This window comes from Mastomys coucha, unplaced genomic scaffold (assembly GCF_008632895.1).
Source record: "Mastomys coucha isolate ucsf_1 unplaced genomic scaffold, UCSF_Mcou_1 pScaffold5, whole genome shotgun sequence".
NCBI lineage: Eukaryota > Metazoa > Chordata > Mammalia > Rodentia > Muridae > Mastomys > Mastomys coucha.
In genome coordinates, this window is record NW_022196911.1 from 102940959 (window position 1) to 102956816 (window position 15858).

The 15858-nt window shown below is 44.3% G+C and overlaps 2 protein-coding genes across 6 annotated transcripts in view; one reads left to right on the forward strand and one right to left on the reverse strand.

The window, feature by feature from the left end:
• Window positions 1-927, forward strand: part of Milr1 (mast cell immunoglobulin like receptor 1) — a 16708-nt gene extending 15781 nt beyond the window's left edge. For all 3 annotated transcript variants that reach the window (XM_031352227.1, XM_031352229.1, XM_031352230.1), the window contains one exon: window positions 482-927. In XM_031352227.1, coding sequence (XP_031208087.1) covers window positions 482-534 — 53 coding nt within the window. In that variant the 3' untranslated portion in view covers window positions 535-927. The remainder of the gene's footprint in view (window positions 1-481) is intronic.
• Window positions 928-3503: 2576 nt separating this feature from the next.
• Window positions 3504-15858, reverse strand: part of Polg2 (DNA polymerase gamma 2, accessory subunit) — a 14280-nt gene continuing 1925 nt past the window's right edge. The window contains exons 2-8 of one of the 3 annotated variants that reach the window (XM_031352224.1): window positions 14778-14904; window positions 14551-14656; window positions 12844-13017; window positions 10106-10246; window positions 9889-9969; window positions 9006-9106; window positions 3504-5561 (exon numbers count right to left, since the gene is read on the reverse strand). In XM_031352224.1, coding sequence (XP_031208084.1) covers window positions 5396-5561; window positions 9006-9106; window positions 9889-9969; window positions 10106-10246; window positions 12844-13017; window positions 14551-14656; window positions 14778-14904 — 896 coding nt within the window. In that variant the 3' untranslated portion in view covers window positions 3504-5395. The remainder of the gene's footprint in view (window positions 5562-9005; window positions 9107-9888; window positions 9970-10105; window positions 10247-12843; window positions 13018-14550; window positions 14657-14777; window positions 14905-15858) is intronic. The other 2 variants (XM_031352225.1, XM_031352226.1) reach the window with 2 other exon arrangements.

Here is a 15858-nt window from a genome sequence, read left to right on the forward strand (position 1 = left end):
AGGGAGGGGGAAGGGAGAAAGGGAAAGAGGGGGAGAAGAGAAGAGAAGAGAGGGAAGGGGGAGAGAGAGAGAGAGAAAGAGATGCACACACTGAATAAATTGTTATGATACTAGAAAAGACTTGCTTCTTTCAGGTTGTCTATCTAGAAATGGGGCTTTAAAATAAAACTAATCTATTATGTTTACTTCTTGTGTATGTGTGCGCATGGGCCAAGATATGCCATGGTATGTACACAGAAGTCAGAGGACAAGATGGGGAGTCAGCTTTCTCCATGTGGGACCCTGGCATAGAACTACGGTCAAGCATGGTGGCTAGCACTGCTGACCCCTAAGACGACACACATGAAATGGGCATTCCTAAGACGACACACATGAAATGGGCATTCCTAGGACGACACACATGAAATGGGCATTCTTTTTAAGAGTATTTCTGAGCTCACAGCTGTAGCTTTACTATGTTATTTTCCCTCTTCAATTTCAGAAGGCAGTATGGATAGAAAAGCTGATTACTTCTACTCTGAACTTACCTACTAAAGTGCGAAGAAACTGACTGTGTCCCAGTGTAAAAGACTTTCTAGTAAGCTGATGTATATGGCGAAATAGGAAATTCACCTGGCACTTAAAAGTTTCATCCTAGGCTGAGGCAGGAGGATCCTGAGTTCGAGGCCAGCTGGGACGACATAGCAAGACCCTGTCTTTTTTTTTTTCTAAAGATTTATTTTTATTTATTTTATGTATGTATGTGGTACACTGTAGCTGTACAGATTGTTGTGAGCCTTCATCTGGTTGTTGGGAATTGATTTTTAGGACCTCTGCTTGATCCGGTTGGCCCCGCTTGCCCAAGGATTTATTTATTACTATAAATAAGTACACTGTAGCTGTCTTCAGATGCACCAGAAGAGGGTGTCAGATCTCATTATGAGCCACCATGTGGTTCCTGGGATTTCAACTCAGGACCTTCGGAAGAGCAGTTAGTGCTCTTACCCGCTGAGCCATCTCACCAGCCCAAGACCCTGTCTTAAAACACAAAATCAAGAAAGATTTAACCTGGTCACCTAAAGTGAATGTATGTTTCACATCTGGAAATTATTCCTTTGGCTAATTTGGGCATCTAATTTGTCACCAAAGTAGCCAGGCCCCAGCTTCATCTAGTATCTGCCCCTGAGCCATTTCCCAAGGAGCCTTGATTTAAAAATCAGATCTGGGTTCTGGCTGTGTTCCTTGCTCCAGGGGTTTTGCCTCGAGACCTTGTCAAAGCCCAGATCTCAGGAAAGATTTGTACATATACTTGTGCTGCATCTCTGTTTTCCTACATTGATGTGTAGGTTCCCAACATCATGTGGCCGACAGGTGCCTATAAACCCAGTTCCAAGGCATCCAACTTCCTCTTCTGGACTCCAATGACTCACACTGGGTTCAGACACACACATAAAGAAATGAAAATAAAAATATAAATTAAATATATAAAAAACAAAACCAAAAATCTCAGCAGTCACTCACTTTCCCAGGACCCAGGCCAACGTGGCTGGGGAGGCAAGGGCGCTCCCAGGCAGAAGAAGCTTGACCATGATGTCATCGTAAGGTCTCTTAAGCCAGCCAAGAAGACCTGTGCTCACTGTGGATGCCAAGGCTAGTAAGCACCAGTTCATTCAGGCTGGGCAAAAACTCCACAACACTGCTGTAAGCTAATGTCAGTACTGTGAGCAGGCCTGACCTTACAAAGAAGGCATCCAGTCTGTGTGGCCAGCAAACTGGGCCAGTCTGAACCAGTCCAGCTAAACATGAAGGGAAACAGGAAAAGCAAACATACAAACAAACAAACAAACAAACAAGCAAGCAAGCGAAAGAAAGCAAACAGTGATTCCCCCATTGTGGTAGAACATTGTTACAAGGTCCAGGTCCCTTATGCAGCCTCTCTATAAGCACAGCCCCAACGCAGCTCCTCATATGAGAATGCATTTTCTTTTCCTTCCTTCCTTCTTTCCTTGTTTTTTTTCGAGACAGGGTTTCTCTGTGTAGCCCTGGCTGTCCCAAAACTCACTCTGTAGACTAGGCTGGCCCTGAACTCAGCCTTCTGAGTGCTGAGATAAAAGGAGAAAACTACCATCTCCCACTGGCTTCCTTTGCTTTTTTAATGAGTTGACCACTTTTGTACTCCTAAACCTATCCTTAGGGTTTTGGTTAAAGTTTGTCTGTGTGAGTGAATGCCACATGTTGGGGAGTTCTAGGCAGTCATGAGCAGTCTAGTGTGGGTGCTGGGAACCACACTCTGACCCTCTGGAAGAACAGCTCATGCTCACTCACCATGTTTGCTTTTGGAACGTTGAAGGCATTTGGGATTGTTTTTATTTGTTTTGCTTTTCTTTGAAACGTTTTGATTTATTATCACTCAGTCTTTGTCTGCTGACATACCTCCTCAAAGGCTTAGTTCTGTGTTTCTCCTGTAATCTTGCTGAGCTTTTAGCCTAGAAACTTTATCAGGACCTGGTCATAGTTGTTCCCTCTCACACAAAGTGTAGAGGCATCCCCAGGACGAATACTCCATGATGTGCAGAGGCTCCAGAGGGAAAGCCGACCGACATACCTGGGTCCTTCGTCAGAAGTTATATAGGCTCACCCAGGAAGACACATCTGACTAGAGCTGCTTGCCCATGGCCTTGAGTTCCTTCACTTTTGTGCAACATGTAGGGTAATGCAAGACTTAGTGGGAGAAGACCGCTGAGAAAGTTGATCCCCCAAATAGCACATAAAACAATTAACCCAAAACATAGATTTGGGTCTCTAGCCCCATATCTTAAGTTTGGCCTGGTTCTGGGTTTAGCTGCATGTGCAACACAAGCACTTGTTCTTTCGTCCGTTTTTGTGAGGTGTACCTATGTTTCTGCTAATTAGGATCCTGCTGTTAGTTAGCACACACCATATCTTACATATCTTACATCTGGGGTTGTTAGGAGCTTTGAGCTCTTACAAACAACACTGCTAGGAGAGTTCTTATACTATAGACACAGCTCTTGGTGTCTGTGTGTGCGCGTATGAATGGAATGGCTGGCTCCTTCAACATAGCATTTAATTAAAGAAGTCCTGGGCCTCCAGGATGGTTCAGTGGATAAAGGTATTTGTTGCCAAGCCAATAACCTGATTTCAATCCCCAGGACCACAGAGTAGAAAGAGACAGTTGTCCTCTGACCTCTATACATGTACCAGGGAACATATGTCCAGACACTTACACTAAATAAGTAAATGTGATTTTTAAAAATAAAGAAATCTAGCTGGGTAGTGGTGGCACATGCCTTTAATCCCAGCACTTGGAAGGCAGAGGCTGGTGGATTTCTGAGTTCAAAGCCAGCCTGGTCTACAGAGTGAGTTCTAGGACAACCACGGTTATACAGAAACCCTGTCTTGAAAACAACAACAATAATAGCAATAACAGCAAAGAAAGAAAGAAAAAGAAAAGCAAAGAAAAGAAAGAAATCCAAATATAAGGGGAAAGCATTCAACCTTGCTGGGGATGGGCACTTGGTCTTTATTTTTAAGAGGAAAAGTTGTAACTTTGTTCAAGATCACGCAGCTGTTGATTAGCAACGTCAGGGTCATAGAGCGAGCTAACTAATAAGAAAGCATCAGCGGGCACAGGAACAATGAAATGCTGGCCCAAGGTAAGTAAAGGCAGACACAATTTACATCTCCCCAGTTCTGTTTTCCCCTGGCGGTGTTCTCCATAAACAGCACCCAGGGATGGGAGCTGCAGGCGTCAACTTCATGTAAGACTCAGACCATTAGGCAGGTATCTATATGGTATGTACCATGGAGGCTTTCAGAAGGAAGGGCTTCAGACACAAGGCAGCTGAGTGTGAGGGAGCTCGGGACTCCAGGGAACCTCTCAGTGACTGGTGGGACAGAGGAGTCAAACTCTTTGGTGGCAGATGCTCAACTTGTCAGGGAAAATTTGAAGCACTCACACACATAATGTTAAATGCCCAAGGTCATTTATTCTGTGTTATGTCATGAATAGAGAAGCAACTGTGCTGTGTTTTTGAGTGTGCCCAGTGTGTCACAGGGGATCAAACCCAGGGCCCTGCTATGTGATCTACCTCTACCTCTGAGGTAAAAGCCCAGCTCAGGATGATTACTGAGAAAAGCACGCACTAGGTTACATATTATTTCAGTACTGAGAAAGAGAACTAGGTCCTGACAGGCAGGAACAGGTTTTGCTAGGCGATGACCTATCATTAAAGGGCGTGCTAGTTAGCCCGAGGCTGAGGCTGCAGGAACTCATCAGCTAGGTAAAGGGAAACTGGTCACCCTGTAAACTCTCCTGAAGATCTCTGCTTAACAAGTGGCCTGAGCGCACGCCTTTAATCCCAGCACTTGGGAGGCAGAGGCAGGCAGATTTCTGAGTTCGAGGCCACAGAGTGAGTTCCAGGACAGCCAGGGCTACACAGAGAAACCCTGTCTCGAACCCCCCCCCCAAAAAAAGCATGTCTTCATCAGTATTGTTACCTTTTTGCTACTACAGAAGTTGAAAAAAAAACCCACAAGAACAAAAATAGAACAGAGTTGCGGACCAAGGTGCAGCTCAATGGGCAGATGGCTTGCTTAGCAATGCATGACACTCACAAACTAGGTGTGGTGGCACATGCTTATGATCCCTGTACTGAGAGGCAGGAAGGTCACAAGGTGGAGACTGGGCTAGGGAGGCATAACAGTTGGTAAATGCTTGCCAAGCAAGCAAGAACAATGGAATTAGATCCCCAGTACCCACTGAAAGCTAGGCTCTCTGCCATAAGCTATAACCTTAGCACCAGGAAAGCAAGACAGAAGGATCCTTGGGATTCCCTGGGGGCATGCACACACTTATGCACACCTGCATTTGTGTATTTATACACACAACGTATGTGGACCTGCATTTATGTATCTATACACACACCATCAAGATTTGCATTTTCTTTTTTTTTTTCTTTTTCTTTTTTAAGACAGGGTTTCTCTGTGTAGCCCCAGCTGTCCTGGAACTCACTCTGTAGACCAGGCTGGCCTCAAACTCAGAAATCTGCCTGCACTGTTCCCCCAAGTGCTGGGAAGAAAGGTGCACAACACTATGACGGGAGCATGGCAGCATCCAGACAGGCATGGCACAGGCAGAGCTGAGAGTTTTACATCTTCATTTGAAGGCTGCTAGTGGAAGGCTGCCTTCCAGGCAGTTAGGAGCAGGGTCTTAAAGCCCACACCCACAGTGACACAACTCCCTGGGCCCAAACATATTCAGACCACTACAGACCATATCAAAAGCATAATAAAAAGTGAATCAAGGGAAGAACCAAAAATGTCTCCTTTATAAATACAAAAGGTCCAAACCATGTGAATCTAAGTTGATGGAATCAGCAGAGAAGATGAAGACCTACACATTCCTAGCCGATGCTAGGTACCTGACCAGGAAGTCTCTCAGTTTGGAAATGTGCATCATTTCCTTCATCGTGGTGTCTCTGCTTCGCAGCTGGATTAGGCCATTCTCCAGTGTAGTTTCGGTGATCAGAACCGTGAAGAGGATGCTCATCTCATCGTACCTGAGAGAACAGTTAAACAAAACGCATGAGCGCCTACATAGACATCAGCTCCTCACCTCAGGGACACCCCAGAGCCCGAGTCGCTCTCCCCTCAGTCAGGTGGTCCCTTACAATGGGAACGAATTATGCCCTATCCCAACTCCCATTTCTTTCTTTCTTTCTTTTTTTTTTTTTTTTAAAGATTTATTTATTATATGTGAGTACACTGTAGCTGTCTTCAGACGCACCAGAAGAGGGCGTCAGATCTCATTACGGATGGTTGTGAGCCACCATGTAGTTGCTGGGATTTGAACTCAGGCCCTTCAGAAGAGCAGTCAGTGCTCTTACCCACTGAGCCATCTCGCCAGCCCTAAACATGAATTTTTAAACATTTTACTTATTTTCATTTTATGTACATGAGTGTTTTTCTTGTATGTATATTTGTGTCCCATACATGTGCCTGGTGCCTGTGGAGGCCAGAAGAGGGCATTGGATGTCCTGAAACTGGAGTTAAGGAACAGCTGTGAGCTGCCATGTGAGTGCTGGAAACCAAATCTGTGTTCTCTGGAAGAGCAGCCAGTGCTCTTAACTACTGAGCCATCTTTCCAGCCCCAAACATTCAATTTTTAAAAACAAGGCATGGTGGATTATATGTCTATGATTCCAACACACAGGAGGGATCAAAGTTCAAGGTAATCCACAGTTACATATTAAGTTCAAGGCCAGCCCAGGACAAGGATGAGATTCGTAAAGAGGGTACGATCCTTGTGCACACACACAGATAAGCACTAGGGAACCAGGAACAGTTAAACACACACACACACTCGTCTCTTCAAAGGAAGGACACATTCACCTGTCTTCCAACTGGAATGTGAAAAAGGGCCCGGTTTACAGTCGGTGATGTTTTGCAATCTGTAGGCCATGCATCACCTGAATACCCCGGAGTACGGTGTTTGTTTATCCCAGACTCTCCTGGAAATCTTGAGCACTGCTTCTCACTCCATGAAACCCACCTTTGAGACATCAATTCACAGCCTAAATGACTTCTACATTCTGTTGGGGCCTGGTCAATCCTGACTCCCTCAGTCATTCTAGACCTTATCTAGAGCATTGTTTCTAAGTCAGCAGAACCCACCTCTCTGGGAGAAGCATATGTACTTTGGTAGAGTTACACTGTAAATACTTCTTAAGCTTTGTTATATGCTAGGGACTGAGTTAACTGTCCTCGGGAAACCTTTTCAAAAATTGTAAAGCTCATGAATGTGACTTAATCAAACCACCTGGTGTCAGACTCTGAAGTCTGACCCAGCGCCGGCTAACTAAGCTGGGCTAAACTGAGTTTCATTCTCGTCTCTCTCAGGATCATTTTGCTGCAGGCTGTAGAGTTTGCAGGGACCTCCCACAGATGCAGTCTCAAAAGACCCTGTAATTCCAGTTCCTGGGGATCTGATGCCCTCTTCTGTCCTCTGTGAGCTCTGCACACACATGGCACAGATATGCATGCAGGCAAAACACTCATACATTAAAAAAGTAACAACAAAAGGATTCTGAACTGCACATTATGTGCCATGGCACACACACAGTGAGAAATAAACAGAAAAAAATTTAAATGTCGCCCCCCCCCATAAACAAGACTTTAGAGCATACAAAAACTAGGACGTTCAAGTTCCCCTCCTTTGTTTTATATCTGAACAAACACCAGTAATTCCATTCTCATCTTGTCCTGCTGGAGTCTATAAAACCCAGGCCTCGTGCTCAGCTCCTGAGCTCTATAAGGCACTCTCGCCATCACTCCTGGGGTCTGCTGCCACCTGCTGAGAGTGGTTTTCCCACGGGTATTATCTGGAAAGTATACTTTAGTTATGTATTGCTTTTTAGATATAGGATCTCATTATGTAACTCAATATTGGCCTGATCCCTGTAATCCTCCTGCCTCAGCCTACAGAGTGCTGAGACTGCAGGTATGAGTTACATGCCAAAAAATAAAAGAACAAAACACAAAATGTCCTAATCTTAGATATACATTCAACACAAAAAAGCTAAAAAAAATTTTAAAAATAAAAATAAGCATAAAAGGATAAATTATTTTTATTAAAAAAAGTAAAATTGCAAATTAGCAATACTAGAGAGAATTCAAATATAAATATCATTTTAATAATCCTGACAAAATATTAGTGATCTTAATCTGGGTGATGGTGGGAAGAGAGAGCAGTGTTAAGATCTATACGGAAGCCAGGCATGTACAGGCTCACACCTATAATCCTAGCACTCAAGAAGAGGAGGCAAAAAGATTTCCATGATTTTGAGGCCAGCCTGAGAGACATAATATGATTTAGGGTCAGTCTGGATTACAGTTTGAGACTCTGTATTGAGAGATCTTGAGGATACATGTGAGATGCTGTGTGCGCAGACAGACAGACAGACAGACAGAGGTTGAGACTGAGGAGTCAGGCTCTCAGCATTTGGTGGTGCACTGGATTGAGGGAAGCAATGAAGATGCCTCAGATTGAATATCCCTTATCCAAAGTGCTTGGACCAGAACCTTGAATATTTAATTATATAATTAGCTCTCCTGGGGCTGGGACCAAAGTTTGAGTATGAAATCCATTCCTGTTTCACATTCCCTTATACATACAGCTTAAAGGTAATTTTAAGACAGTATCTTTGTTTTGACTGTAGTCGGTCATAGGTCAGGTCATATGGAAATTTTCATTTACAAAAGTATTAGTACTCAGAAGTGTCAGATGTTGGATTTTTCAGTGAGAGATGATTACCTAGAAGCTAGGTTCAGCTTATCATCAAAAAAATGTCCCAGCCAGGAAAGGCATCCCATTTATGTTCCTTTGGTTCTAATTCTACACACCTGACTTTCATCCTTAGGAAACTGATGAGCTGGGGTGTACACATAAACACCTAACAGTGAGGTGTACACATAAATACCTGACGGTGGGGTTCTTTCCTATGGCAATTAGCTCAAGGCACAAGGAGAAGCCAGGAGCATTTTATAAAAAGCTTGCTTTCTTTCTATTTTATGTTTGCCTACATTGTATGTACACCATCTGTGTGCTTGAGTACCCACAGAAACCAGAAGGAGGCCTGGAACTACAGTTACAGAAATCTGTGAGCCTCCATGTGGCTGCTGAGAACCAAATCCAGGCCTAAGGATTTACGTTGAAAGTGTGTGCATGTGCGTGTATGTATGTGCACGTGCGTGCGCATGCTTCACGTGTGCAATGACTGTGGAGGACACACAAGAGGCTGCTGAATCCCCGAGGAGCTGCAGTTATGAGCTGCCTAATATGGATGCTGGGAACCAAACTTGGGCTCTCTGGAAGAACAGCAAGCACTCAACCCGTAAGTCTCTCTCCAGCCCCATTTTTCAGATTTCATTTAGAAGAGATTTGTTTCTATCTGTAGAATGAAACATATCCTCAAACTGAACAATGAGAAGAAAGGTAATCTTACTTTGAATGGAGTTGCTCTAATGAGGAGTGTACAGTTTCCGAATAACCAGGCCACACAGAAATCCCATTTTCTAGTAACTCATTAAGTAGCCCTTGACAAACCTGGAGGAAACAAAAGAGATTTCAAAAATGAAAGAAAAGTGCTTTTGAGACTGTAAGCCACTTGTAAACTGGTTATATAATGTTATAATTTACACACTCAACACTTTACTAGTTTTTTCCCTTTTTTCTTTTTTTTTTTGGGGGGGGGGGCAGGGTTTCTCTGTGTAGCCCTGGCTGTCCTGAAACTCACTCTGTAGACCAGGCTGGCCTCGAATTCAGAAATCCGCCTGCCTCAGCCTCCCAAGTGCTGGGATTAAAGGCAGAGGCCACCACTGCCCGACCACATTACTAGTTATACAGTACTATATATAGTTTACACATTGAACATTTTAGAAACTACACACTGATTCTAAAAATAAATTAAGCAACGCCAACAGAATATTAACTGCAAATCTTACAAGAAATCGTTTGATATCAAGGTAGAATTATCACCATTACCGTTAAGAACACAAAACAAAAAACCCTATGGTTGGAAGCAGCACGTTAGCTGTAAAGGCACGGGACAGCTGGGAACTGGGCCCTAGGGGTTTTATTTCCACACCAGGAGGAGGAAGAGCCTGAGAAACCCCAGCAGGGCTCTGCAAAAGTCAGCTACACAAGCTGCTTCCCCACTTCTTAGCAACTGGCGGCAAGATGGCTCCGTGGGGAAAGCAAGGCAGTTCCTGCCAAGCCTGCCCACCTGAGGACCCACAGGAGGGAAGAAGGAGTCGACACCTAAGCTGTCCTCTGACCTCCAAACCACCCACGCGCGCACACAGTTGTAACAAGTCATGGCAACTCACCTGTCGTAGTTCCACCATTGGGCCTTTCCCCACATCCAAAGCCACTTTAATAGGGGCTAAACAGGGGTGAAGTTTGAGCACCTGAGGCAGTTAGGGGACAAGAGGAAGAAGGAAAACACAGTTAATGTATAAATGTATAATGTATAATGACAAAAAGCAAAACAAACAAACCAAAAACCCTTTAGTTTTCCAAGTCTGTGTGACATAGCAAAAGCACCTTTCTCTGGAGGCTCTTCTTCCTTGCAAAGGAGTTCTCTGCCAGCTGGAAGGAATCGTAGAGGTAAGCCAGCGTGCCCAGGTCTAGGTCCCCACTAACAGACAGAACGCAAGGAACCACGTTCTTCCGCCCATCTCGACCCTTCACAGAAGACAAGAGAATAAAGTACCATTTAGCAGAACCTTTTATTTTTTTGTGTTTTGAGACAGGGTCTCACCGTGTAGCTCTGTCTGTCCTTGAACTCAAGAGACCCACCTGCCCTTGCCTCTCAAGTGCTGAGATTAAATCATGTGCCACTATGACTGACTAGCAGAACTCTTTTTTTTTTCTTTCTTTTTTTTTTTTTAAAGATTTATTTATTTATTTATGTAAGTACACTGTAGCTGCCTTCAGATGCACCAGAAGAGGGCATCAGATCTCATTATGGGTGGTTGTGAGCCACCATATGGTTGCTGGGATTTGAAATCATGGCCTTCCGAAGAGCAGTTAGTGCTCTTCCCCGCTGAGCCATCTCACCAGCCCCCTTTTTTTTTTTCTTTCTTTTGAGACAGCGTTTCTCTGTGTATCCCCGGCTGTCCTGGAACTCACTCTGTAGACCAGGCTGGCCTCGAATTCAGAAATCCACCTGCCTCTGCCTTCCAAGTGCTGGGATTAAAGGCGTGCACCACCACTGCCTGGCGCAGAACTCTTTTTCTTCTTTTTTTTTTTTTAAAGATTTATTTTATTATTATATCTAAGTACACTGTTGCTGTCTTCAGACACACACCAGAAGAGGGCACCAGATCTCATTACAGATGGTTCTGAGCCACCATGTTGTTGCTGGGATTTGAACCCATGACCTCTGGAAGAAGTCAGTGCTCTTAACCACTGAGTCATCTCTCCAGCCCCGCAGAACTCTTTCTTAAAGTTATATATTTTAGACTTATGCAATCAGAATAAATCACAGATTCATTTTATAAAGCACCTACTCCACAACAGGCCTATGCTGACTCTGGCCCCCCCAAAAATAACACTGTCTTCTGCTCTCAAGGGAGTTCAGTTGTCTGGGGGTTTTTGTTGTTGTTGTTTGCTTTGTTTTGTTTTGTTTTGTTTTTTGAGATAGGATTTCTGTATAGCTCTGGCAGTCCTGGAACTTGCTCTGTGGACCAGGCTGGCTTCCAACTTAGAGATCCACTTGGCTCTGCCTCCTGAGAGCTAGGATCAATGGTGTATGCCACCAATGCACAGCTGGTAAGGGAAGATTTGTTTAAATAGTTCCCCCACTATTCCTATGCATGTGTGATAATGGGGGGAGGGGCTACAAGTGGATATGATGTCATAGGACCTACATGGGTTCTTAGTTGTTAGTTTTACTGTGTGGGCTCCAGGAACTGAACTCGGTTGTTAAGCTCTACAGCTAGTGCTTTTACCAGCCAAGCCATGTCAAAAACCCTGCCAGTCTCACCTTGACATCTCCTGTCTCAACCTTAGGTGATCTGGGATTAAAGGCACGTACTATTTGACTGGTTCCTGGCTTTACGTTCACTAAGACTTGGGTTTCATCCCAAGATAGAAATGAAAGTACACTGCACAGGGCTGGAGAGATGGCTCAGGTTTGTTCTTGCAAAGGACCAGGGTTCTAGTCTGAGCACTCACATGGTGGGTTACATCTGTAATTCCAGTTCCAGGGGATCTGATAGCCTGATAAGGGATATGGGCCACAGAGGTACATATGGGTAAAACATCCACACACAGAATAAAATAAATTAAAAAATAAATGGATGGGGCTGGTGAGATGGCTCAGCCAGTAAGAGCTCTTCCGAAGGTTCTTCTGGTGTGTCTGAAGACAGCTACAGTGTACTTATTTACAATAATAAATACATCTTTGGGCCGGAGCAAGTGGGGTTGATGGGAGTGAGCAGTGGCGCCCAGAGCGAGCAGAGGTCCTAAATTCAATTCCTAATAACCACATGAAGACTCACAACTATCTGTACAACTACAGTGTACTCATATACATAAAATAAATAAATAAATGGATGTACACCGGCAAAATCTAAAAGACACCATTTTAACCAAGCGATTTAAGATAACATATTAACACCTAGTGGTGACCCCTAATGTGCCCAGAGAAGGGCATACCTGCTCTGTCGTGTTCCTGGCACGGCACAACTACAAAACTCAGGAAACTCCAGAAAGAACTGCTCAAAGGCTCATTCTACAAAGTAACTGGCTTCTTCAAGTGTCAGGGACATAAGACTAGAAAAGATAAAAGAAACTTTTCATCTGGAGACAGCTCCATGGAAACGGCCCTCTGGGCTGGATCCTGGGCCTATGCGGCCTACTCCTTGGATACTCAATCTCCTGGGCTTTGTGGGATGGATGATCATGGTGGGTCACTGTTCAGTCCTTTTTTTTTTTTTTTAATTTAAATTCATTTATTATACATAAGCACACTGTAGCTGTCTTCACCCCCAGAAGACGGCATCAGATCCAATTACAGATGGTTGTAAGCCACCATGTGTTTGCTGGGATCCTCTGGAAAAGCAGACTGTGCTCTTAACTGCTAAGCCACCTCTCTCCAGCCCCCACTGTTAATTTCCTGACTTTGATAGCCGCAGTCAGGGTTATGAAGTTGGGCACTGCTTAAAAAAATGTACATCAGGTTACCAGTTTCCAAGGTACCCCACAATTATCCTTCAGTGGTTCGGAAAACAGAGAATCTGGGTAAAGAACGTATGGGAGCTCAGGGTGACACACACCTGTATCGCAGACACATTTCCAGGATACATGTTTAGGAGCTCTTGATCTCCTAGATTCCACAGGGTTTCTACTGGCTCCTTCCCCCAGGGAAAGCTGTAGTAGAGCTTGCTTCCCTTGCGTCCCGATTCATCCTGACAGTCGGCGCTGCTGAAGTTAGAGGGACTCATAGCAAACTGCAAAACAGAACAGAATGTCTTGTTGATTTAGTGAAATGTTCATTAGTTTATTTTTCCTCTAGAGGGGTCCTGGAACTTCAGCTGGCCAAAGATCTGCTTCTGCGCTCTGAATGCTGGGATTCACCGACTTCCAACTCCACAGTTACCTCAAAGAATTAAGGGTGCCTGAGACTTTTATCCCGCAACAGGTTGAAAGTAAGTTAAGTCCCAAACATAAAGGCTCAGGTACGGAATCAGCGCTCAGCACATCTGTACCCGGAGAACAATGATACCCACTGAAACAATAAGCACCATTTTTGTATCTGCTATTACAAGTCTAGCATCCTGAGAGTGTAGCTCAGTAGCAGAGTGTTTGCCCAGCATATTCAAGGCTTTCCATTTTACGTCCAGGACTGAAATAAGCTGCAAACAAACGAACTGGCAGGCTGGGGATTCACACCTTTAATCCCATCTAAGCTAAGAGGATTGCCATGAGGCGTAGGTCCCACTGAGCTGAAAGTGAATTCCAGATCAGCTTGGGTTAGAAGGATGCTTTGTTTCAAAAAGCCAAAATCAGGGCCACTGAGATGGTTCAGTACGCGTGCTTGCTGCTCAGCCCGGAATGTCTGAGTTGGATCCCCAGAACCCGCATAGTGGAAACAGAGAATTAACTCCGATCTCCACACATTTGCCGTGGCACTCATGACAGGCTCGTCTGCACCTCCAAAATGCAGTTAACATTTTTTTGTTTTGTTTTGTTTTTTTGAGACAGGGTTTCTCTGTATAGCCCTGGCTGTCCTGGAACTCACTCTGTAGACCAGGCTGGCCTCGAACTCAGAAATCCACCTGCCTCTGCCTCCCAAGTGCTGGGATTAAAGGCGTGCGCCACCACCGCTCGGCTTCAGTTAACATTTTTTTTTAATGATTTATTTTTGCCAGGTAGTGGTGGTGCCTGCTTTAATCCCAGCACTTGAGGCAGGTAGATCTCTGAAAATTCAAAGCATGGTCTACAAAGTGAGTTCAAGGACAACCAAGCCTAGAGGGGAATGTGTGTTATTTTATTTACATCTACCTGTCTCTGTGTTATGTGTTTACAGATGCCTTCAGAGACCAGAAGAGGGAGTCAGATCCCTTAGAGCTGGAGTTACAGGCAGTGATAAGCTGCCTAACTTGAGTGCTGGGGACCAAAGTCTCCCTCTGGAATACACGATAATTTTCTTTAGAAGAAACTAAAACTAAGACAAACCCCCAAACCACAGTTAAATCAAGTTCTATTTATAAGCCTGGTGTGGTAGAGGAGGTCTGTAAGCCTGGTGTGGTGGAGGAGGTCTGTAAGCCAGCCCAGGACTTAGGAGGCTTAGGCAAGGCAATCCCCAAACTGGGCGCGATAGCCCTCCTCATAATCCCAGAGCTCAGACAGGTAGCAAGTTCAAGGTCATCCTGGGCTACATATGGAGCTTGAGACTAAGCAGGGTTACATGAGGCCATGCTTCCAAAATAAGAGTTCAATTATTAACTATTGAAATTATTACTGGAGTACCACCACATTACCTTTCTCCACCACAGGAGCCGATGACGCAACCAGAAATCAAGCCACTGGCTTGAAGTCCTTGTGGGAGTAAACCATACCAACGAAGCTTCGGTCTTTTCACCAACTCTTTATTTAAAAAAAAAAAAAAAAAATCAGAAAGTTAATGGAGATTATATAATGCATCACAGAGTGAAATAATGAGTAGTTGATTTAAGTACCAAGCCAGGTTATCTGTCACATTTTGTACCTTGTAACACTGTTGGGTATCTGCTTAGTGTCCGAGACAGGATGGAAACACACTCCGATCTGAGCAAGACCATAAGGTAGTTTTCTGTTTACCAGATCCAGGCAATTAGCATAGTGCTCCAAGGCACCTGCCAAGAAACAAGCCAATCATCGCATATGTCTATTTCACACAGGTAAACCACCAGTGAACTCTGAGCCCAGCACTTGGCATCCTGGTACTCAGGGTGGAAGCAGGAGGACTCTGACACTCTTGAAGCAAGCCTGGGTTACACAGTGACTTCAAGGCCAACTTGAGATAAAGAAATCGGGTCTCAAAAGCAGAGTCCATCATCTTCAGAGGAAAAAAAAAGCCAGGTGTGGGGCGATACACCTTTCCTCCCAGCACTTTCAAGGTAAAGTCAGGAGGATCAAGAGTTCAAGTTACACCGTGGGTTTGAGGTCAGTTTCTGAGGCAGGAGACCCTGTCTCAAATAACAAAACCAGGAAAACCTCAATCCCAAACCACCAAAGGTATCTAGATGCTTTTCACCTACCCCCCCACCCCCTTTTTTTTTGGTTTCTCTGTGTAGCCCTGGCTGTCCTGGAACTCACTCTGTAGACCAGGTTGGCTTTGAACTCAGAAACCCACCTATCTCTGCCTCCCAAGTGCTAGGAGAAAGGCATGTGCCACCACTGCCCAGCTTACACTTGTCAACTAACATTTTGCCATGTTTTTCTTTTCCCTTACTCTAAACACTTAACATGTTTCCTAAATATGCCCGGTGTATTTTTTTGTTTTAATACTCAACCAAAACCAGTTTTTATTTTTCTGGCTCATAAGTAAGGTTAATGGATTTGATTTTTGATTATGTATCTTCAATCTTTTTTTTGTTTTTTTGTTTTTTTAAATTTATTTATTATTATAAATACACGATAGCTGTCTTCAGATGTACCAGAAGAGGATGTCAGATCTCATTATGGGTGGTTGTGAGCCACAATGTGGTTGCAGGCATTTGAACTCAGGACCTTTGGAAGAGCAATCAGTGCTCTTACCCACTGAGCCATCTTAGCAGCACGCACCCCCCTGCCCCCCCACCCCCGCT